At 35.9% G+C, this 24,326-nt stretch overlaps 1 protein-coding gene across 5 annotated transcripts in view; it reads left to right on the top strand.

The window, feature by feature from the left end:
• Positions 1-24,326, top strand: part of LOC113096053 (FERM domain-containing protein 4B-like) — a 47,689-nt gene that overhangs the window by 6,483 nt on the left and 16,880 nt on the right. Inside the window, exons 1-10 of one of the 5 annotated variants that reach the window (XM_026261433.1) lie at positions 5,648-5,879; positions 13,293-13,358; positions 13,448-13,542; positions 14,004-14,096; positions 14,358-14,442; positions 16,570-16,626; positions 17,052-17,074; positions 22,464-22,547; positions 23,578-23,643; positions 24,042-24,099. In XM_026261433.1, the coding sequence (XP_026117218.1) occupies positions 5,718-5,879; positions 13,293-13,358; positions 13,448-13,542; positions 14,004-14,096; positions 14,358-14,442; positions 16,570-16,626; positions 17,052-17,074; positions 22,464-22,547; positions 23,578-23,643; positions 24,042-24,099 (789 nt within the window). In that variant the 5' untranslated portion in view covers positions 5,648-5,717. Of the gene's footprint in view, positions 1-5,647; positions 5,880-13,292; positions 13,359-13,447; positions 13,543-14,003; positions 14,097-14,357; positions 14,443-16,569; positions 16,627-17,051; positions 17,075-22,463; positions 22,548-23,577; positions 23,644-24,041; positions 24,100-24,326 lie in introns of those variants that run through there. The other 4 variants (XM_026261425.1, XM_026261443.1, XM_026261453.1 and 1 more) reach the window with 4 other exon arrangements.

The following is a 24,326-nucleotide window of genomic DNA, read 5'->3' as shown; positions in this document are numbered from 1 at the left end:
AGGGGGTGGCTAGGTGCTCACTAGCCCAAGACAAAAGGGCCCATGCCAAAGTCTCTGATATTATTATCCATTAGATACACTACCATTCAAAAACATAGCAAAAACGGTAGTATTCTGAAGCATTATTAGAATTTAAAATAAATGTTTGTTTTAAAAATAATTTATTCCTGCAATGGCAAATCTGAATTTTTTTAGCATCATTACTCCAGTTTTCAGAGTCACATGATCCTTCAGAGTCTTCTAATTCTAATATCCTTACTTGGTGTTCTAAAACATTTCTTACATTAATGTTGAAAACAATTGTACTGCTTGATATTTTTGTGGAAAGGGTGACCTTTTTTTTTTTTACAAGATTCTATGATGAATAAAAAGTTCAAAAGAGCAGCATTTTTTGAAACGTCTTTTGTAACATTATAAATGTCTGTACTGTCATCTTGGTCACTGTTTGTAACCCTACACGTTTGAGCAGTAGTGTATGGCTGGAGTACCTCTATCACAAACAAAAACTGTATGCTACATGCATAACTGTACAAACTTTAATAATAAATCAAAGATTCAGAGACCCATGCTTTTCCCCCCATAGGCATTTTAAATTAAAATGTTACAGAGCTGAATTTATTATGTCTGACTGATTTTGATCTCTCTCGGTTCTGAAAAAGCATTATTATTTTTACAGATTGCGAAACGGCAGTTTTGATATTATAACTCTTTTCATTCACTTCAGAATATTATTGATTTTCCTTCCAACAATCCACCTGTCAAACCATCTGTAACCCAACAGAGACTTCAGTCAGTCAGTGGGCTGGTCAAACAGCCGTTCGGTGTTGGCTCTGTACAGGAGCTGAATGGTTTGGAAGGCATCCCAGTAATGAAAGGGTAATGCAGACACTGCACTTCTCAAAGCATAGTGATGCACAACACATTTGGGGCCATCAGCTGTTGATATGCACACTTGTATTTTGAACCAGCTGCATACCCATCATATCTAAGTATGTATGCCCTCTGGATGCATGAAATGCCTTCCCCTTTCTGCCAATTAAATATGCTCATATTGCATATTTGGTAATTGATGTCACATTATTGCTATGCTTGGGGGACTGCACAGGATGATGAGGATGGCAGTGCTGTGACGCCCTCCTCTGAGATCTGTGGAAATTAGCTCATTAATACAAATCAGTACATGAATGTAACCATGGGAGTTTCTCTTGGGGAGAGAAAGATAAAGACTGAAACAGAGTAAAAAAAAAAAAACCTTTTTAGCCAATAAAATATCTCTGAATCTTGCTGAAAAAATACTCTCCTTCAGGCCTTCCAAAATGTAGGCTAGATGAGTTTGTTTCTTTGTTGGAACAGATTTTGAAAGATTAAGCATTGGATCACTTTCTCGCCAATGAATCATCTGCAGTGAATGGGTGCCGTCAAAATTAGATTTTAAACAGCTGATAAAAACATCACAATAATTTGCAATTCACACTGATCAAGTACATCAGTTAACATCTTGTAAAGTGAAAAGCTGCATGTTTGTTAGAAACAAATCCATCATTAAGGTGTTTTAACGTTAAACCATCACTTTTGGTCAAAATATTAGTCTAAAATCCATAATAATGCTTTCTCCAGTGAAAAGTCCACCCCCTGCTGTCCTCTCACATCAAAACACAATGACATAGTTGTTTAGAACAAGTTTTAGAATTTTTTTTCTTTTTTCATGTAAACAGCTTGATCCATGCATATTTCTCTCCTAATACAGATGAGATGACGTCTTGATTGGAGAAGGGAAAAATATTGATAGAGGACATTTTTTTTTTTGGCGGAAGCTTCTGTTAGGACTATTCTGAGGACCACTTTTCATACCTTTTATGGACCTTGACACTGTTATTTACTTGGCAGTCTATTGGACAGTCTCAAGCCTACCGGTTTCATCCAAAATATCTTAAATTGTGTTAAATTGTCTTAAACTCTGAAGACGAACAAAGCTTTTACGGGTTTGGAACATCATGGGGGTAAGTGATTAATGATAAAATTTTCATTTTTCATTTTGTCAATTATAATTTTTAATTATTATTTTAAGAATGCTAGGATCATGCCCAAGCCCCCCACCCCCACCCCCATCTGGCCCAGTTATGCAAATTTGCTGATGTCACATAACACAACATGCACTTGTCTTGTTTGTGTTGGAAATACAATAGCCATTTAATTACCAGCAGGGTGCCATCAAGCGTCAATGCCATTAAAATGAATAGGATCCCATGTCACTGAGAGCTTGAGTTTATGCATGACACAGAACAAGTGCCAGTGTGTGAGGTCATCATTCAATGCCGGGCGAAGCTGTAATTGTATCTCCACTGTTTCTGTGGCAATAACATGTAACGTTTGTATTAATAATGCATAACACTCAAACCAAAGCACAACCCATCACTAGCTCCTGGGCATACTTCTCCCAGATGTTTTTGCCTTTTGAACACAACATGTGGAAATTAAATTTGCCATTTGATGATTTTCCACACATTGATGTGACCGTCTTTAACAATGTGCTTTCTTTTGAGTTTCGGCCTGAAATATGGCTTCAAAAGCTACAGCTGTGTTTACTTTTAAAGGTGCAGGCATAATGTGGACCTTGGTTGCTCTGTGTGTCTGTGAATACAGGCAGTTATTTTCCTTTCATAGAGGAGCTCTTGAGTGTGAACCTCATGCTGTGTGTGTGTGTGTGTGTGTGTGTGTGTGTGTGTGTGTGTGTGTGTGTGTGTGTCTTTGTGTTTATACTTGCATTCCATATTTACAGTCTGTATTTTGAGCATTTCATGCATGTGCATTTGATATACATTTGTGTTTTTGGACTTGTGCGCTCTCTCTCTCTCTCTCTCTCTCTCTCACACACACACACACACACACACACACACACACCTGAGAGGTTTAACCAGAGACTTCTTGTCAGATGTCCCCAGCGAATTAAGACCTTCCACTGGGAATGACTTGCAACTTCTTATTCCTCAGTGTGTTCTGAATTATAATCTGCTAGGATTCATTAAGCAACATATTATATAACAGGAGATAATGTCACATTTATGCAAAACAATAAAAAAGTTGGAAGTAGGCCTATTAGCTAATTGTTTTTGGATATAAATAATACTGTATCATGAACTGAATTTATAAGTCTGAAATAAAAATCTAAAATGAGATAATATGTATTTAAGGATAAATCAGCTAGTCATTATGGAATAAAACTTAAAGGGTGATCATTACTAAATTGCAAAAAATATTTTATTAATATTTAATATTTTTATATAAATAATTTTATTTTTTTATTTTTTATTATTTTTTTAGAAATAAAGAGCCAATGGAGTCGCGTAAGAAAAACAATAAGTTATACAAAATTATTAGAATTTTTATGGGTGTGAATTTGAATTATTTTCAGCTTATAGTTTTACACTAAGGTTGCTGGGTAAGGCTCTTACAGATCAATGCTAGACTGCAGTTTGACCTGTTTCCAACCCCTGTGTTTACTCCAATGCCATAGGCTCTTTGAATTCCCAGAATGCACTTAAACCCTTGACTCTTTGCCTCCCAGCATCCAATCAGTGCTTAACATCAATGGTTGCTTCGTGAGAGAACTGTTGAGCAAGGATCACAACTTCAGTCATGGTTGGAGGCTTTTTTAACTAATTCTTGTTTAATGCAACAGCTTTTTTTTTTTACCTTTTTGCTCATATAAATATCATGTTTGGAACTGTGGTACTGCAAGAGGTTTGTGTTTAATTTTAAGGTTGTGCTTTCATAGTCTATAATGCTGTATAATATATATGAAGACTATAGATTTTCATGAGCTACAATTTGTCCTACAAAAAGGACAAATTAATCAAAGGTGTCAGTAAAGACATTTATAAAGTTACAAAATACTTCTCTTTCAAATAAATGTTGTTCTTTTCTCATCTTAACTCTAAAAATGATCCTGGTTGGTTGCAAAAGTATTGAGTAGCACAACTGATTTTAACATTGATAAGCAATGTTTTCTTTAGCACCAAATCATCACATTAGAATGACTTCTGAAGAATCATGTGGCACTGAAGACTGGAGTTATGGCTATTTTGCCATCACAGGAATAAATACAATTTATATTTTGAAATATTTTGAAATAGAAAAAGTTTTTAAATATTTTACAATATTAATATAGCATTTGAGAGTTCTTTCAAAAACATTATTTTTTTTATTTTATTTTTTATCTTACCGACCCAGACTTTTGAATAGTAGTGTTTCTCTGATACCTTTTACACTGAAAGAAATGTAAATGTATGTGTTGTGTGTATTGTCTAGATTAAATATGCACATATGTCTGTGTGCATGACTACAGTAATTTATCACATCACTTTTTGTGTTGTCACAGAAGTGCAGTCTTCCTAGACCTTTTTGTATACGGTCTGTATTGACTGGCCCATTTTTCTTGTAGTACTTTTTAACTGGAGCTACCATTTAACTGACTTGTTTACTTCTTGTGTTTCTCCATTCTCTCAATGGACTTTGTTTGCATTATTTTGAGATTCTGTTTACCTCCTGGAATAAGCAATTTTAGCTAGTTAAATCCTATTCAAGTGTTTGATTCATTTCTAGCTATTATTCTCTCAGTATTAAGAGTCTGTTTGCATCACATCCCTTCATTCCTAGTGTATTCTTTGTTTTAGAATGTTTAAATCCTACAAACACATAGAGTCATATCAACGTCTGCCAAATATGACAGCTGTGTGTGCATGTTCCTTCTCGATTTGTATGATTCCCTCTCAGAATGAACTTTAAGTACCCCGGATGTGTAATGCAAGAATCCAAACTCGTACACAGACAGCAGGAGGAGAAAGAAAAACATCCTTTTGGATTGCTACAACCTGTACATCTGACATATTGAATGTAATCCAAACAAATTTGGAACAGGAAATGATGCTGTGGAAACCTAGAGGTCAAATGGATGATAGATGTATCTGAGGGGTTCACTGAGATGATGGAAAATGGTCTATGTTTTTCCATTTTGTTCAATGAAGACCTTTAAATTTCCTCTATAATTTGCTGTAGAGTTTGGGCGTTGCTCCTAACACATCATCCTCCTATATTGTGTATGGCTCAAATTAAAGTATTTTTATAAAAATGTTCCTTTATGGAATATTCCGGGTGGAAAAGTGTGGCGTCTGGCGGAAACTACGCCCTTAACAGACACAATTTCACACAGAAGCAGCTAGTAAACCTTACCTTCTTAATAACAGCCACTGATGTAAAGTTGTTTGTCTTTATTTTAATCGCTATGACTACCAAAACATTCTCATTTGATTGGTATTATATAAGTGTCTGTAAAACATTGGTCACAAAAGACATACACTTGTGAAAAGCCCAAAGAAACCACAACTTTTGTTTATGAGAAGGGACTGGCACGGCTGGGGCGGTCATTGTGTACAATTTGCGCACATATGTGTGTGTGTGTATGTGAGTCTTTCTTTCTTTTGTATATGAGTGTGTGCATCATTGAGTATGTCTATAGGCTTGACTCCGAGTGTGGATTGTTTGTGGCCTGCCTTCTCTCTCTGTGTGCTCTTCTAAGGGGGAAAGACTTGGACAGAAGCCTACACACAGAGCCTCAAACCCAGCCAGTGGCATTCTGACCCTGGTTCTTCCAGGCTCCAGTTAGGTTACATCAGCCTCAGAGAGAGCACACAGCTTCTTAGTGTGCCAGACGAACAGGGATGGCGCTGGGCTTATGTTGTGGCATAGAGGATCTGCTGGCCTCTGGAAGTCAGTTGGTGTGGACTGTGGTTGAACAGGTGCTGAGGAGAAGCTACAGTGATGGGCTTGTCCCTTGTAGAAGGTTCCTGCAGACATGGTTTCATCTGGGAGATGTCTACCAGGTATGAGATGTCTTTATGCATGTCATGTACACTACTATTCAAAGTTTTGGGGTCATATATATTATTCAATACAGTCATCAAGGATGTATTAAATGGATCAACATTTACTTTCATAATATGTAAAACTACTTTTTTTGCGTCGTGGAAGATAGAAAGGGATATGGGTTTAGAACTACATGAGGGTGTGTAACTGGTGACAGAACTACTCCAGTAGGTGTCTGACAAAATATAAATGTATGTAGTTTTATTGAGAGTAGTTCTATTAAGTCAAAATATGAATGTAAATTGTTATTTTGGATGTTGTCATAGTCCTATCTGCTCAATTGATTTACTTGAGTAAGTGAGTAAGTGTCACTGTTTCTCTTCTTGTTTTTGTGCTGTGGTCTGTCTGATGTCATTGTTTCTAAGGAATGCTGTTCTAATAACCTTAACCTGCATTCAGTAATTCATGGTATCTAATATATAGTATATGATTTTAAACATTGATGTGGTTTCTTCAGAAGTCAAGATGAGCAAATGCTTGTTGTTCTCACAGAAATCTGAATTGGTAAAAAAACATGAGCTCATATATTTTCAGGTTGTATGCGTGTTGTATGTAAAGCATTTGGATAAAAGTGTCTAAAGTCTTTGTGGAACCACATCTTTTTTCAAACTCTTTGAAGACAGATGTTTATTGACCATGTGCATACTGTGTGAAAACTGGAAAATGTTGTAATCATTGTCAGGGGTTCTATATTTAGAAAATAAATTAAGGCTGCCCAGTTATAACAAGAATTAGAATGCAATGCACCCATACTGTCACATAGCAGCAAACTGACTGTTAAGTGCACGGACTGCCAGGCAATGTTTCTATAGCACAATATACTGTACAATATTTCATTTAGAACACTAACAGTAGTAAAACAAATCTTGCAAAACCTCATTTGTTAGGACTGCTTTGCATTTACTGTTTGGCTTATATGGACTCATGTAAAGGTCCCATAATGTTAAAACTAAAATTTCCTAGCTCACCATAACTGAGGTCTGGGGCCTTTTAACTACCATATAAGTTTCAAAACAGTCAGTCCACAGTAAAATGCAAACAGCCTGTACAATGTAGAAATGATTCTTCATGAACTATTGTGACTATTGTGAACCACACAGTCACTGCCTTCAGTCACCACCCTGAGCACAGCCCACCAACCCACTCTAATCTTGTCAAACCCCCCAGACAACATTGCGTCCATGCCATTGCGGAGAATTGAGCAAGAAAAACACTGAAACATGTCGAAAAAGTTCCTGGAGATTTGTCGGCTGCACATCCATAATGCAAATCTCCTGTTTAACCACATCCCAAAGGTGCTCTATTGGATTGAGATCTGGTCACTGTGGAGGCCATTTGAAAGTGAAAGTGAAAGTGATGTGACATTCAGCCAAGTATGGTGACCCATACTCAGAATTCATGCTCTGCATTTAACCCATCTGAAGTGCACACACACAGAGCAGTGAACACACACACACACTGTGAACACACACCCGGAGCAGTGGGCAGCCATTTGAGTAAAGTGAACTCATTGTCATATTCAAGAAACCAGTCTGAGATGACTTGAGCTTTGTGACATGGTGCATTATCCTGCTGGAAGTAGCCATCAAAAGATGGGTACACGGTAGTCATAAAGGGATGGACATGGTCAGCAGGTAGGCTGTGGTGTTTAAATGATGCTCAATTGGTACTAAGGGACCCAGAGTGTGCCAAGAAAATATCCCCCACACCATTACACCACCAGCAGCAGCCTGAACCATTGACACAAGGCAATATGGATCCATGCTTTCATGTTCTTTACGTCAAATTCTGACCCTACCATCTGAATGTTGCAGCAGAAATTGAGACTCAATAGACCAGGCAACATTTTTCCAATCTTCTATTGTCCAATTTTGGTGAGCTCGTGAGAATGTAGCCTCCGTTTCCTGTTCTAAGCTGACAGGAGCAGCACCTGGTGTGGTCTTCTGCTGCTGTAGCTCATCTGCTTCAGGGTTCAGCATGTTGTGCTTACAGAGATGGTATTCTGCCAACCTTAATTGAAACGAGGGGTTATTTGAGTTACTTTTGCCTTTCAATCATCTCTAACCAGTCTGGCCATTCTCCTCTGACATCAACAAGACATTCTCATCTACACAACTGCTGCTCACTGGATATTTTGTCTTTTTTGGACCATTCTCTGTAAACCCGAGAGATAGTTGTGGATGAAAATGCCAGTAGATCAGCAGTTTTTGGCAGCCCGTCTGGCACAAACGGCTTTTCCACATTCAAAGTCACTTAAATCCCCTTTCATCCCCAATTCTGATGCTCGGTTTGAACTTCAGCAAGTCGTCTTCACCACATACATGCCTAAACGCATTGACTGGCAGCAGTGTGATTGGCTGATTAGCAATTTGTGCTACCAAGCAATTGAACAGGTGTACCTAATAGTGGCCGGTGAGTGTATATACATTATTGTTCCAGCCACAATTAATTACAACAATGTATATACAATGTATATAAAAATCAGCCTGTTCTTAGCAGACCTTCTGAGAAAGGAGCTGTATTAATATAATGAGATGGTTTTTGGCACTTGTACCACAAATATATATTCTTAAGGACATCAAAACCTAAAATAAAACTCCAGAAAGATTTACAATATGACCTTTAATCCCTTCAGATTGGTCATCGGATTCAATTGCTCAACTGACTTGTCTATGGTTGCATTTTATAGGTTTATTCCATATATTATTTTTTCTTCTCTCAAACAAAAAAATTATTTGTTTACAGAATGCTAACAAAGAACTTTTTTATATGGTGTAAGTGAATGGATACCATACTGTGGGCTGTGAAGCTTCACAAATGCCCAATAAGCACAATATAAAACCATAAAAGAGGTCCATACTATTCTAAGCTTGTTAATGATCATTGTCTGAGCCAATATGAAGTGTGAGAGAAACTGATCAAAATTTAACTAGAAATTTAATTGCCAATTTTATTTATGTGTTACTTTAATCAACTTTATTGGGACTCACTCCACAGTTAAGTGATATTTATACATCCAGACAGATCTTCTCTCCAGATGTTTTTTTTTTCTTTTCAGTCTTTGACGTAGTTTTAGGACTGGTGAGTCATTTCATCCTTTTGTTTTTCCTGTGACTCACCCTGAGACGGTTTTGTTTGTGTAAGATTGGACTTGAAAATCACATTCGCGCATGGCAGAGGTTAAGGGTCTTCTGGTCACAGATGGTACATGTCTGAAACTATTAAGACAAGTTTGGAGCTAGTGGTACTATTCATGGTTTAAGTACTAATTTTAACAGGTGCTAGTGGAAACTGTGTTCACAAGCATGTGTGTGTATGTTTTTGGAGAGAGAGTATGGGGCTTTGTTTGAATTCAGATTTCAGGGTGAATCACCCATATGTCAAGAGCATTATATGTCACATGACCCTCTTGTTTTGCATGGTCACTCATTCCCTTCCCCCACAGTCACAACAAATATTATGACTTAGTTCACACAAACGCAAGTCTATTAAGTTTCCAGTGTCTTCAGATATTAAAGCATAAAATCATAAGTTTAAAAAATAATAATAATTCCAAACTCTATACTAACTTCTTTGTCTAGTTAGCAGACAGATATAACAGCCACCCAGTGAATAGTGATGAGCGCATAGTCTGACAAAACACAAAACATGAGGAATCCCTGCATGAATATATCTTTAGTGGACAAGTAAAAAATACAGAAGTGGCTGTTTTTTCAGGGATAAGTGGAGGGCTTTTTAGTGTGTGTGTGTCGGGGGGGGGGTCTTAGGGGGCAGGGAAGTGATCTTAAATATGCTGATGCTGAGTCTAGTGTAAAGCACTTTCAAGAGCATTGCTTTTGGCAAGATAAAGTTTAACTCAAAGCCAGTGAGGCTTGCTGCATTGCTGGTGGAACAGATTTTTCTAATTTATGGTAGCTAAATGTTGTTTCATGTAATTTTCTCCATTTGGAATAGAAAATGAATAAAAAATTCCGATAAGATGTATTGTTATTAGCATGCATATTCTATGTCATGTTTCCTAAAAAGTTTTATTAAAGCATGGCTTTAAACATTAATTTGCCTGGGCTATAGTCCTGTAAAAGGGTTTCGATAGTGACTTATCCCAGCTTAGATAATGGAGCATGTGTTATTAACAACACCAATAATTCTCTCCATTAAGACAGCTTAAATGCAGGTCTTTGTTTTTTATAGTGACTGGCCCTCAAATTTTTCTCTCTTATTCAGTAGTAAGCTGATTATAGCTCTTGTTTGAGCACAAATTACATTTAAGGAATGTTTACTCTTGAAGAAATACCTTACCAAGTATTAATAAAATCTAAAATGATATTTTATTATAAAAAATATGAGTTTCAAGAAAGTCGGTGAATACACATGAGAAAGGCTAATTTTGGTTAATTAATTAACTGTTATCAGTACATGCACACTGGTGGATCTGGTGAAGAGAGATAGTATGGTTCTCATTAATCAAGCATAATTCACGCATGCTCCGTGTTGAATCCTCAAGCTTATCACCATTTTAATGCATGAAGGAGAAAAGTTAATTGTGTGTGTTAATAATTTTGCAATTGATTTAATGCAGCATTAAAAATAAGATGAGGGTGGATTGATTATACATAATTATGGATGTATTATCATATCATGATGAAGCTTATCAGGGGCAGTTTTGAACAGTAAAAAGTTATGCAGTTTGGAATTTCACATGACTGATTCACTCAGATTATACTGAATTCTATGAAGGCTTAGTCTTGTACATAAAGGGCTTTCAGATGCAGCTGCACAGCCATTGTGTAAGGAAACATAATGTAAACCACGAAAAAAAAATATAAGCGTTTACTAGACATGGTGAGGAGAACAATGTGTCCTTACAAGTTCAGGTTTACATCAGTTCACATTTTTTAGTCTCTCTCTCTCTCGCTCTCTCTCTCTCTCTCTCTCTCTCTCTCTCTCTCTCTCTCTCTCTCTCTGTGAATAAGTTCATACATAATTCATTTCATTTAATTAATGTGTTGGATATATAAGGTTATGTAAATAATACTAGAATAAGAATTATGTTCAGAATTTAGTTTTTCCTCTGACTTTGCTGAATGCTCCTGAAGTCACCTGCTAAGAGGCTGCCAAGATCACATCTAAATCCGGCTGACTCTACACAGAGATCAATCTTCCCAATGGGAAAAACAATCCAATTTATTAACCCAGTATCAGAGGACACACTCTCCTCACATCATTAGATTAGTGTTTATAAGTGAAGCAGTAGGTTATGATGATGTCTAAATCTGTATTAGAGGTCATGGAGGAGTATGTTCAAAATATTACACATACATACAGGGTCAATAAAAATTTTAAATACACTGCTGTTTAAAAGTTTGAGGTTGGTATGATTTTTATGTTTTTGAAAATATCTTATGCTCACCAAATTATACTGAATATATTTTTTTAAATATATACAAATATATATATATAAAAATTGTATAATTTATTAATTATGTAAAATGTAAATTAAAAATGTAATTTGTTTCTAATGTGGGCAAAGCTGAATTTTCAGGAGCCATTATTCACATGATCTTTCAGAAATCATTCTAATATTCTGATGTAGTGCTAAAGAAACATTTCTTATTAATGATGAAAACAATTGTGCTGGTTATTTAAGATGAAATATTTTGTAACATTACAAAATGTCACTTTTGATATACAAATTAATGCATCTGTGGTAAGGCACGTTTATAAACCGAATAACCTAAAGGAAAACGCCACAGTTTTTCCATTTCCTAGTATGTTCTTCCCTAAGCTTAGACGAGCTGATACGTACCTCTCCCATCTCAGTGTGTGCACTCAATTGAACTCAATTAAAAAGGGAAAACATGGAAGGTTTTGGTTTCTTCTAAATTCATCCCTTTTTGGATCCTAAGGAATGAATGGAGCTAAGCTAAACGCTAGCATAGTGGCGCCGCGTGCTACAATGATTGAGTGTATGCACTGAGACGGGACAGGTATGTATCAACTCAACTCAACTCATTTTGCACACTCATTCAACTGTATTTATTATTACTGTTCTCAAGTTCCTGCTATTCATAATGTATATATAATCCTTCTTTGCTCTGTTCATAATGTACATACAATCCCTACATTACATTCATATTTATATTCTGTATATACTCTGATCAATATTGTATATAGCAACTCCACTGTACATTCTGTATATCATAAGCTTTACTTACTCTGCACTTTTATGTATATATAACACTATATTCTTGCACTTCTGGTTAGATGCTAACTGCATTTCATTAGCTCTGTACTTGTACTCTGCATAATGACAATAAAGTTGAATCTAATCTAATCTAAGTTGAGGGAAGAACATAGTGGAAAATGGAAAAACTGGTGTTTTCCTTTAAGTAATTTGTGGATCAGTGCGTACTGGAGACGCGAACTGTTTCAAAATGATTCAGTTTGATTTGGTTAACTGGTTCGACCGGTTCACTAAGAATAAATAGAAAGATTTGTTCGCAATCCGTACATCACTACACAAGACAAAACCAATAAAACCCATTTTTTGCATCCAGTTCGGACATAATTACTGATTATAATGACTTTTACTGTTTTTTACACGTTGTGTTGTTTATCTCGCCGCTTAAACATTAAACCATGTTTGCATTTGTGATCGGAGAAACAATAAACAAGACTACTCTATACTGCTCAAAACTCGCATTTGAATCATCTTTGGCAATTATTTAATTATAAATAACATACTTATAAGCTGTAATGTACTTTATAAAAACAGCCGTTGTGCCACAGACGGACTTGTTCTTATCCTCTATAAAATGTGCAGCACACATCTGAATATTTGGGTTGGACTGTTCTGGAACAGTGTTGAAATACAACTTAAACACTGTTTTCTAGTCATGTCCTCTTTTGTAAGGCCAAACAAAGTAGTTTCGCTTTCACAACGAAACACACAGCTATTCCACCATATGGCAGCGGCGGCAAGAGAGAGAATAAAAGTTATGCCTTCTTTCTTTGAACATTTGGCAGTGTTATGCTAATCTTCTCACGCACGTAGTGACGTAGAGATGTGTGTGTGTGTGTGGGGGGGGGTTAGAAGGAGACGTTTAGGGGGATTGGTTGACTCTTAACTTTTATAAAGAATATCTCTTTGGATTTGAGACTTTAGTCTTTGCAACTTTACAAATCTTCTTTATGCGCAAAGAGATTGTAACACTCCAAAAAGAAAGGAACAATTGAAATCGCATCATATAACCCCTTTAAAATCCCCGACTTTTAAACGATATGGTGGTTCATTACCATATTTTTATGAATTATTTAAATACAAGTATTGACTATTTTAAGACTAACTGGAATGTGTTTGACTTTGACAGATGACTGAGGGCCGGCTGTGTCAGGTGCTTCTCCTAAATGACAGACAGCTGGAACTGCTAGTCCAGGTAAAGCTAACTCAAAACACTCATAGACAGACAGACAGATAATGTGTGGAATAAAATAAAATAACACCTCTATAACGTCTCTAAAACAGCCCAAACTGTTGTCCCGGGATCTCCTGGATCTGGTTTCATCGCATTTTAACCTAAAAGAGAAAGAATACTTTGGAATCTCATTCATTGATGAGAAGTAAGTTGCTGAAGTGTTTGTTTGCATTGCATAGAAACATATAGTTATGATTTTTTGAAATCTTGCTTATTAAACTCCTGGGTAGATCTTTAATTATAGTAATTCATAGTATGTAATCATTGGCCAGACAACCTCAAATAAGAACTAAACTTCTACTGAACTATTATCAGTCTTTGTCAAATTGCATGCTTTTGAACAAGAGGCTTAGTTAGGGCTTTAAAGGTAATTCCTGTTTTACAAGATAATATTTTAAATACTTACCTGCTTACTTTGGATTATTGCCAGTGCTAAGATCCTTTGATCATTCATTCATTCATTCTTTCAGACAAAGCACATACAGGATCATACACTACATGTGAGGTTAAATGATGTAGATCTTACGAATCTTTAAAAGTCATCATTATAGAAAATGCCTGTTTCTCATGTGGAAGTATTCCATTAAACGTATTGCCGTTCATCAGGGGCCAGGCGAACTGGCTTCAACTGGATCGCAGAGTGCTGGACCATGACTTTTCCAAAAAGAGTGGACCTCTTGAGCTCAAATTCCAAGTCAGGTTAGTTGAGTTCGGATTTACTTATTTGTATGTTCGAAGGCTATCCAATAGGGGGCGCCAGCTGCACAGCCATGCTGTTTCAACATGCAAATAAATGCACAATATGCATCTCTCCAAGAGGAGAGAAGATTAGGCATTGGGATTTACAATAGGATCTACTCATTAATATCTATTTTCTGTGCATATGCAATGTTTGTTAGTTTCAGTTAATTATAGTAGCAAATATATGTTCTGCACTGATTGTTGTTGTGTTTTTTGTAGGTTTTACATTGAGAGTGTTGCATATCTGAAAGATGCTACCACCGTTGAACTGTTTTTCCGGAATGCTAAGATATCTGTCTACAATGTAAGTGATCCAAGTATTAAAATGATGTCACAGATCAAAACACTACTGTATAATAATGTATTGCAGTGTTGGTTTCTTTTTTTTTCTACCACAAATGTCAATTTAAAAAAAAAAATCTTTTGGTGAGGCTTTAAAAGAGCTTGGCAGGTGGCTTCCATTAAGTTCTTTCTGATTATGGGCATTTACAGATGACAGCCCTGACACAGCAGGATGCTGCTGGGTTGGCTGGCTCCTCTCTAGCCTCTTTCAACTATAACAGCTATTATTGAACCACCAAATCTAATTCAGCCCGACACATTTAATAAAGAAAGAAAAGAAGTATGATTTGAACTCACTCTGACAGATCCTCTCATTTTTTCTCTAAATACATGCAATGGTAAATAAAACAATTTCTGACTAATCATATACAGGGCGAATTCCGAATTTTTTGCACCCTTCAAGGGCAATTCATGAAGGGGACGCCATTTGTAGGGACATTCCAATTGAAAGTGATCATCTGAATCCCTTCACGAAGGGCCCTTACAGAAGTCCGTTAATGAAGGGAACATGTGATGATCACTTCACTGAAGTGATTTCCATTTATGATCATGTGATCTTCAGATAGGACATCTTGCAATGCATTTTAAAGCAGAATTAGGGTTTGTTTCCACTTCACATACAAACATAAGTAGAATAGGCTGATTACAATTTTCTTTATTTTAACGTGATACAAAATATTTTTGCCAGTGATGGATACATGATTTAAGGGCTCTGCCCTTCGAAGGGAGTAGCCTAGGGCATAGGGATGCTCACTTCCATTTGGGATTCGTCCACAGTATTTGATTCGAACTTGTAGCTACTGCTTTTTTATGCTTTCCACTGTAGCACAAAAGGTGGGAAATACTAATAATTGGTTTTTTTTAAGCCATTTCAAAGTTTATGTGTCTAATTTTATTTTGCAGTTTATTAAGTATTTTGCATTTGCATTTTGTTGTATAATAAAGCTTAATGTTTCAAATAGAAATTATATATATAGAGAGAGAGAGAGAGAGAGAGAGAGAGAGGGTGGCGGCGAACTCCGGGCCTGGAGAGCCGCAGCCCTGCAAAGTTCAGCTCAAACCCTAATTAAAACTCACCTGCCTGTAGCTTTCTAATAACCTTCAGACCTTGATTAGCTTGTTCAGTTGTGTTTGATTAGGGTTGAAGCAAAACTCTGTTCACTGTTCCAAACGTCGGCTCTCCAGGACCGACGTTCACCACCCCTGATATATATATATATATATATATAGCAGACCCTTGAGCCAGTTGAGTAGCACTGAATGTTGTATTGAAAAATGCACATTAATACAGTAAATATATAGTGTCCATTTTGCAACTGTTTACTTTCTGTTTAAAGCTCATCACATGTATATATAAGTGTATGTTAACGTAATATAATTAATTTTAAATATAAGTAAATGTTTGCAAGATTGCTATTAGTAATCAGCCATTTATCTTTGTATGGTAGTGTGGTGTGATCCAAATCCTCTCGGGGCGCTGCATATGGCGTGATTGAGTGGTTGAGGGATTTTACTCTCTGCTGTACAGCGACCCCATGTTGACTGATTAAATATCAACTTTTGTAACTGTCGTGCTACAGCCACAAACTTCTAATGCTATTTATTTGAAATTACCCTGGCGCGACCGTGTGGTAAAAACTATTTATTCAAAGTGATAAAGTTTGTTTTTTATCATTATTTGCTTTCGTGAGGCACAAAATACGTTTCTTTGATGCACGTTGAAACACTACTCGAGCGCTGATGAAGAACCTGCTCCCAGACTGTACCATATCATCCTGGGGTGGTCCAAGTTATTTCTTGCAATCATTCCGAATATATTAGTGACTTTTATTGTCTAAAGTGCTAGATACCTGTGTTATTGTAATAATCTGTTAGTCGTGTGATGATATTTTGCGTGTGAACTAGATAAAATGAATATTATTGTTAAATAAAACCTGTCTGTTTACAAAGATGGTGTCGTCCATAGTGGAACCGGTGCGGTGTGGAAACGGTCGGTGTGGTGGGATAAATAAATAGTTAGATTCGTTGTCTACCAAAAGGCGAACGAGTAAAGCGATATTTTAAACTGTTTCCTTTTTTAAACTTACAGGAAAACATTGAAGTGGAGAGTGAGATCGTTTTTAAGTTAGCCGCGTACACTATTCAGGTGAGTGGGAATTTTTAATACTCTGGAATCATTTGGACTAACTCGCTGTCACTTTTATACGCAATTTGTATCCGAACTATTTTTAAGCTGCTTTACAACTAAACTGGTTACAACTACATGCGTGCTACTGTACGTAACGTTACTGTTTTTACGCATTTATTTGCATGTATCTTTTCGCTGAACTGTTGCAACTTCCCGTATTTGCATGTTTGTGTTTATGCATAGAATGCTTAGGATGCGACTTAACTGTAATGATCAACTTTTCATTAACTGGCAAATATCTAATGCAAAGTTTAGAGACGTGTGGTCTGTAGTAAACCCACTCTGGAGTTAAGCCTCTTACCGCATTTACTCAAGCATGTATAAAGGTTCAGTCTGAATGATTCATCAACACAAGCATTTACTGTTATGTCTCTTTTCTTTAGGAGGCATGTGGAGACTACACAAGGTAAGAGAAATCTTAACACATTTTGGTATGAACATTGCATTAGATTGGGGTAATCTGAAATCTAGATGAGGTGAGCATATATAAATGTATAAATACATGCACTTTTTAGTCAAAGTTTGTTTGGCTCTGAATGATTAATGGATACTGTTCAAAATTTTGTCATAAACGCTGGTAGAAATGTATTTATAAACTAGTAAATATAAAATATTTTCTGGTTGTCGAGCGAAATGTAACATACACCTGCCATGACACTTGTGTGAGCTTGAGAGAACTGATTGATGGGATCACTGTATGCACTAACATTTTTTTTTCCTACTTAATTTAGTTTTTTTTCCTTTGGGTATATTTGATTTATTTATTTATTTATTAATCTTGTAATGAAACAAGCTGTTTGATGATGTGAGATTTGTATCACAGGTGTGGGGCAGGACAAAGAAAAAAAAAATCTGTTTAGTTTGCACCAATCCTGGGTTTAAGGTTACATGGAAGTTACTGAAATTAGGCCAATCAGCATCAAGAAAAGTGACACATCTCTGATCCAAGAAAGCCACTCCCCCAGTTTATCTTGCTCCAAATTAAAGGGTACTACATAGTAAAACATTTTTAGAGATAAAATCATCTGGCTTTTAGTAATGATTATTTATTATAATTATACGATTTATATATTTATTAGTCTTAATCCATTACACAACCCATATTAAAATAATTATAAATCTTTTATTTAAAATTCATATAAATATATACAAATAATATAGAATATTAATACGATTTAGAATTAATGGATAAAGCTTTAAACATGACTACAGTTGAGTTTAGATTTGAGTCTCTTTATAATACCTATATATGTAATCAACTATATAAACTAACTTCATAAGTTTCACGTGAACTGATATGGCAAGATGTTTTCTTTATAGATTCCTCTTTCACTGACAGCTCTTTTCACCTTGCTGTTTAAATGTATTTAAATTAATATTTTTCAGTCTTATAATCTACAGTATGACAGTGAATTAGTGAATCACTGTTAAAAGGCATGTCATTGGCAGTTCATTAATGATGTCACACTTTCAAATTCTTCATTAATTCAGGATCAAAGTCTTGTTGATAGAGAAAGTTAATGGTCAGCATCGTGGTACCAACAAAGCCAGATTGGATTTGTTTGTTTTTGTCAACTCAAAACTAATCCTGTAACCCCGAATTTGTTCAGCCACTATCATATTGCAGGCCCCAGTGTTTCCTCTGAAGTGTAATTGATTAAAAATTGAACCATATATTACAAAACCATCTCAGAATACTTTGTTAAATCTGATGTTCTGTGTTATTTTTGTTGCAAAAAATAAGTGTCCATCTAGCTTGGTGGTGAAATTGTGTTTTTGTGTGTTAGAGAGCCATCTAAAAGCAAGAATTTTAAGTTAATGTTTGGCTGTATGCCTCAGTGTTTTGTTGTGATCCAGCCCTAGTTGATCATTTCCAAAGGAACCATTTAATAAGTGAGTAGCACTGGCAGTAAATATATCTGATGTATATGTCCTTGGCTTGGCTTGGCTTGGATATTTCTTAAACCTTAAAAAGGACTCTTGGCAAGTGCATTTTGTGCAAGACCGAGCATAATTCAGTTTAGAGATTTTCATTGTTTATAAATGTTGCCCACTTTCTAAGAACATCACCGTCATCATAGCGGTAGGTAAATTACCTAGTTTCTAGTTCTCCGTTCATAAATTTTCAGGAGGTTTACACAATATTGATTAGTTTTTGTAAGTAATGGAATTCTTTGCCTTCTCTGTTAACATGGACTGATCTTGAGGCAGTGAATGGGATGCATAGTGATATAGCAATCTGTTAACACACAAAATATATATAAGGGAGAATTGCTCAGAAAGGTTCAGTGTTCATGTGTTGGTCACTCTTTCTCAATAGCCTTGCAGTTCCTGATTGGAAAACAAAGCTTGTCCACTATTGGGAACAGAGGTGTGTGTAAACAGTCCCTTTTACTCTGGAAATGTTTACCTTGCAGCAGTGACTGCTTTTGTTTAGCAGTGGGGAACTTGTTAAAGACCTTGTAAAATAGCTAGACAAGCTTTGTTTTTGTCAAAAAGGGACGTATTGAAAGGGTTTTGTGTAAAAATGGAAGGTTAGAGTACACAGGTGGCATATTGGAGCTACTTTCACTCTGGCCTTTGACATCTATTCTATATCTGGCACTTCCACAACAGGAAGTGACGCAGTGACACTGCTCTTCTTTTCCATGGAATCGTGTTGATCTCATGTTATGTGCATGGTTGATTATATGAGAATGAGTTACAGATGTACATTTCATTGTGTGTTTTAAATAAATTATATTTCATTAATTATATAATAAATGGGAGAAAATATACAAAATATTGTAAAGGACTGTTTGCTGTTCCACTGCATGAGTCATAGATTTGAGTAATTTTTTTCTATTTCTTTCTAAGAAATAATGCTAATTAAAAACAAATATATATATATATATATATATATATTTTATTTATTAAACATTCCAAAAGATTTTTATTTCAAATGAGATCTGTTCCATGAAAAAAAGTGATGTTTTTGCATTTTAGATCAGATTAGGTTAGATTTTTCTGTACGATCATTTGACATTGAAGACTGAAGACATTGAAGACAAAAATTCAGTTTTGCCATCACAGTATTAAATTATATTTTAAAATCTATTAAATAGAAAATTTTAAACTGTAATAATATTTCACACAATATTATTGTTTTAATGTATTGTTCTTGGTGAGACTTTTCAAAACATTTTTTTTAATTTTACCGAACCTATACTTTTACAACTGTAGTGAATGCCTACTTTTTTTTAGTTTTCAGTTAAAGATCGGTGGGTCGTGCGAGTGTTTCATTACTGATAGCGTCGTTTTATAGTTTAAATGGGCTTAGGATACAGCAAGCCTTCAGACCTTCTCTTCCTCTGGTTTCTGTTATTTCCATGTGGATGAAGGCTCCCAGATCTCATAAAGCCTGAGCGGTTGCATTTGGAGGCCCAGGGCTTTAAGTTTATGTAGGAAGTTAGAAGACCCCCACCTCTCTATAAACCTCCTACTCCTCATCCTCTCCACTGTTAAGACTGCATAGATGTTAGAGGAGAGGGAGTGGAGACATCTCCTGTTGGCAGACGATAGGGCGTCATGCTGGATGATGATGTCATCTGTCTGTAGTTTATATGTCAGGAGCAACCAATCGGGGGTTCTCCTTGAAGATCACCCTCCATATGTCCTAGTTCTATAGAGACAATATAGAAAGTTCAAAAAGTGATGCGACTTTTGAAATAAATAGTGAGGGCTTTATTAAATAATATTATGATAATACTTGAAGAAAAAGTTGCCTTCGGTTCAAGGACTTCAAATGAACCATTTTCCCACTGATTTCTCTGCAATGAGGGTTGGTGTATTCTTGAAAAAGCTGACACATGGCTCTAACTCCTTCATGCGTTGTTTGTGCTGGGTTAAGCATTTGCCGCCCTTCCTTGCCAACTGTTTGATAGTACAGACAGCATAATGAATTCCAGATTGCTGACAAGGCATTGCGGTCTCAGGGCACCAGCTTACTGTATTTTACCACATCATCAACCGAGCCTGCTAGATTTATACCTTCAAACTTATCGTAAATTGCTGAACTACAGAACCAACTGGCTTGGAATGGGAAGTGCGCCAGGGAATATAGTGGTGCTTTGTCAAGCAAGGTATTAATGGGCTGAAAAGCAGGGTTAGAAATGTTTTACAAGTTATCAGTTCTGTAGCCTGTTTTTTTTTTTCAATTAATTTTCTAAGTATTCTGAATCCAATGTTATGGTTTTACATTGTTTTGCGAAATTAGACCAGTTCTTGTGCTTTGTTTTGAGTAATTGCTTCCTGTAAAAGCAATACTGCCCACTGCACTCTCCGAATGGTTTTGGAAAAGATCAGATCGAAGCTTGTTCGAGCAGATCAGATGTCTGGAAGTCCATGAGATGAGGGTTTTCAATAACACTGCTGTCCTGTTTTATGAATTCAGGTGTTGTCTTTATCATGTCTTTATCATGATGGTTATTTTTTCGTGTGTGTGTGTGTGTGTGTGTAGTTTTGTTGTCGTTAGATGTGCGGCCTCCTAACTCTTGAAGGGATAGTTGACGCGAAAAAATTAAATTCAGTCATTGTTTACTCAAACCTGCATGTCTTCCTTTTTTCCATGCAACACCTAAGAAGAAAAGTTTAATGATGAACTAGATGGAGACAATGCAAATGCATGCTTTTATTCCACAGAAGATCGAAATCATACTTTGAAAAATTCATTACTTAAAATTGAGAACTATTCCTTTTAACATGTTTTGTAATTGAACAGCATTTAGCTCAACTTGTATATTCAGGTCACACACTTTGGCATTGAATTGTATCATAATCTCTCCCCTGAGATAAGATGCTATTAACTCAAGCACTACATCTTCACTAACTTCAGCTTAAATTTGTAACCTTACAAGGTTGGGAAGTTCAGTTTTACATTTACATCTAATCCTTATATATAGGCTCTGAGTGACTATAAAAAGTCAAGCCAAGATTTTTGTAATCGCAGAATAGAAAAATGCACATCTCCATAATGATATGTAATTTAAACACTGGTTGGTTTTAAGTGTAAGGGTTGAGGTGGGAGCCCATTTATCCTAAAAAGGAATTCCAGCAGGATGATAAAAGATAAAACTAGTGTACTCTTCAAACATCAAGAAGCTCTTAGAAGAATATACTCAAACATCAGTCTATCAGTGTCATCATTTGTCACCGGAGTTTTATTTCAAAAGAATGATATCTGATCTTCTCAAACAAACATTGTTATCTCTTAAATCACATCTTTTTTTGGCCAAACAGGAATGGCTTCTACAGAATTTACATTACATACATTTTTTAAGTTTCAAGGAGATATTACGTCAGAATGAAACAATTTGTTAATTAAAATATCTATTATTTCAGTGTTTTAAGTAACTGTGCTTGATTGTCAATAATCTTTTTTTTAATTATTATTAATTTCTAATGTTGTTGTCACTGTCATACTGATGTGGTATTTAAAGGTTGTATTTTGGAAAATATGTTTAAGAAGGTGTTAAATTGTCAGTAAACATCTCGGGCCTCTTTTTTAATGCCTAAAAAAGGACATTGTTTTAAAGATTTTAAACATGAAATGTTTATAGAGACTTGCCTCAACAAAAATTTCATGAGAATCACCCATATATTTCTGGAAGTTAAAGTAATGCTATAATAATACTATAATTCTATCTGCACTACTGCTGTGTTTAGTTTTTATACACTAGCATGTGTTTAGCTAGGCCACCCAGTATTTATTTCTGAAGTATTTAATTTTAACATGCTGTTTTTGTTTTAATTTTCAGTGATGAAAGCACAAGATCAGACTTAAAAAAGCTTCCAGCTTTCCCGACTGCGGTATTGAAGGAGCACCCGTCATTAGCATTCTGGTAAGACTGCATTATTGTTTTTGTAGTTAATAAAGGTAGCTTCTGAAATATGACATTTTTGTGTCAAACACAGTATTCAGTAGGACATGATTGGCAGAAACTTGATTGTATCCATCAGGTTTGGATTGATCTTGTGAGATGGGCTATGATATTATTGGTTAATGTTTTATTGGTCTGTGCAGCCTCCTTTACACCAGCATTATGTGCTTTTATTAAGGAAGTAAATGTGTTCATGTCTTTTAAGAACATTCTTAAATGTATAAAACTCAGAAATGATACAGATATTCCATAAGTTTGAATATGTGTGTATGTGGACTGTGTGTAAACGCTGCACGTTTTAGTGTAGCCAGGTGTAATGTGCAAGCTGCAGCCTGTTTATTTCAAACAAACCTTGGTAATTAACTTGCTTGTTGTTAATGATGCCTGCCTTCTGGCTTCTGTAACCCTAGACGTCTAGATGTCGAAGTCTGCCACCTTAAAAGGATTGCTGTGGCAGCTTTAATCAATGCCTATTGAGTGTGGGGAGCAAAGACAGTACACCAGTTAACAGACAGCAATTATTGAAGTGTGTGAGTGGGAATGAGTATGTAAGGAAACAGCTGTGCGTTAGTGCAAGTGTTTAAGAGACAGCTGTGCAAGTGCAAGTGCATGCAAAAGCAGCTGTGAGTTTATATACATAAAAATTACCTATATATTGTAATTTTATTGGTGTGCAAGTTTCCTGTAATGTTCATCTCGTATATTAGTTTCCTTTTTGTTGTTTCCTAGTAATAAATGAATGAATCCTCACAATGTGTCTGTGTGTTTGAGGAACCGGTTATTAGAATAATTGCTGTGTGTGTGTGATGCACAGCACAGTCAGCCAGCCAGATGGCATTTCACACATGGGTGCACCTGGTGTAATATGTGACTAGCTAATAGTTTGACTAGCCACGTCATTTAAATGGCACATTCACATGTTGGTCTCATGCTCAATTGCTGTTGTGTTGCACTTATGTAGATTGTAACAACTCTCTCTTTTGTCTTCTAGTGAAGATAAAGTAATCAAGCATTATAAGAAGCTGAAAGGCCTCAGTCGTGGACAGGCTATCATACGGTAAGCACACTAATCATTTATATGTCTGACATAGACAACCTCAAGGAACGTAGGTACAGGGGCTACAAGTCTGAGCCTGCTGATCTACATCTGTTAATTGCTCCACGGTTGTTTGTGGAAAGGAAAAACGGCGTAATTAATTAGACCACATTAATGTTAGTGACTGCTTTCAATGGGTCTAGCCACACTTTATCTCATTGGGAAGAGACAAGGTCATTTCTGTCAGCTTGATTTGTGCTGCTGCTTTGATATATTGACATTGTCTGTGAAAGCACTGAGAGAAATCAATTGTAGGACTGCTGTCAGTGAGACATTATAGATTATTTGCTAGAGTTTAATGTTGTTCATCCTTCATGTTGTTGTCTTTTAACCTTCTGTGCGATACTGTTGTTCAACAGGTATCTTACCTTAGTTGAATCCTTGCCTGCATATGGAGTACATTACTACAAGGTGAAGGTGTGTGATTTTGATTCATCGTGTGATATTTTAGGAAATACAGAACTAGTCATAGATACTGAAGCTGCCATAATGAAAATGTCCTTTTGATTTATGGTTGGTTAAATAATTAACCACTAGTAAAATGTGTGTGGTCTAATTATAATTGTGCTTCGATCGTTAGAAATGTCTTTGGAGATCAAACACTGCTGTTAAAAAAGCTCCTACTGTTTGTGAATGCTTCTGTA

This window comes from Carassius auratus, chromosome 6 (genome assembly GCF_003368295.1).
Source record: "Carassius auratus strain Wakin chromosome 6, ASM336829v1, whole genome shotgun sequence".
Taxonomy (NCBI): domain Eukaryota; kingdom Metazoa; phylum Chordata; class Actinopteri; order Cypriniformes; family Cyprinidae; genus Carassius; species Carassius auratus.
This window is presented reverse-complemented; position numbering and strand designations above follow the sequence as displayed.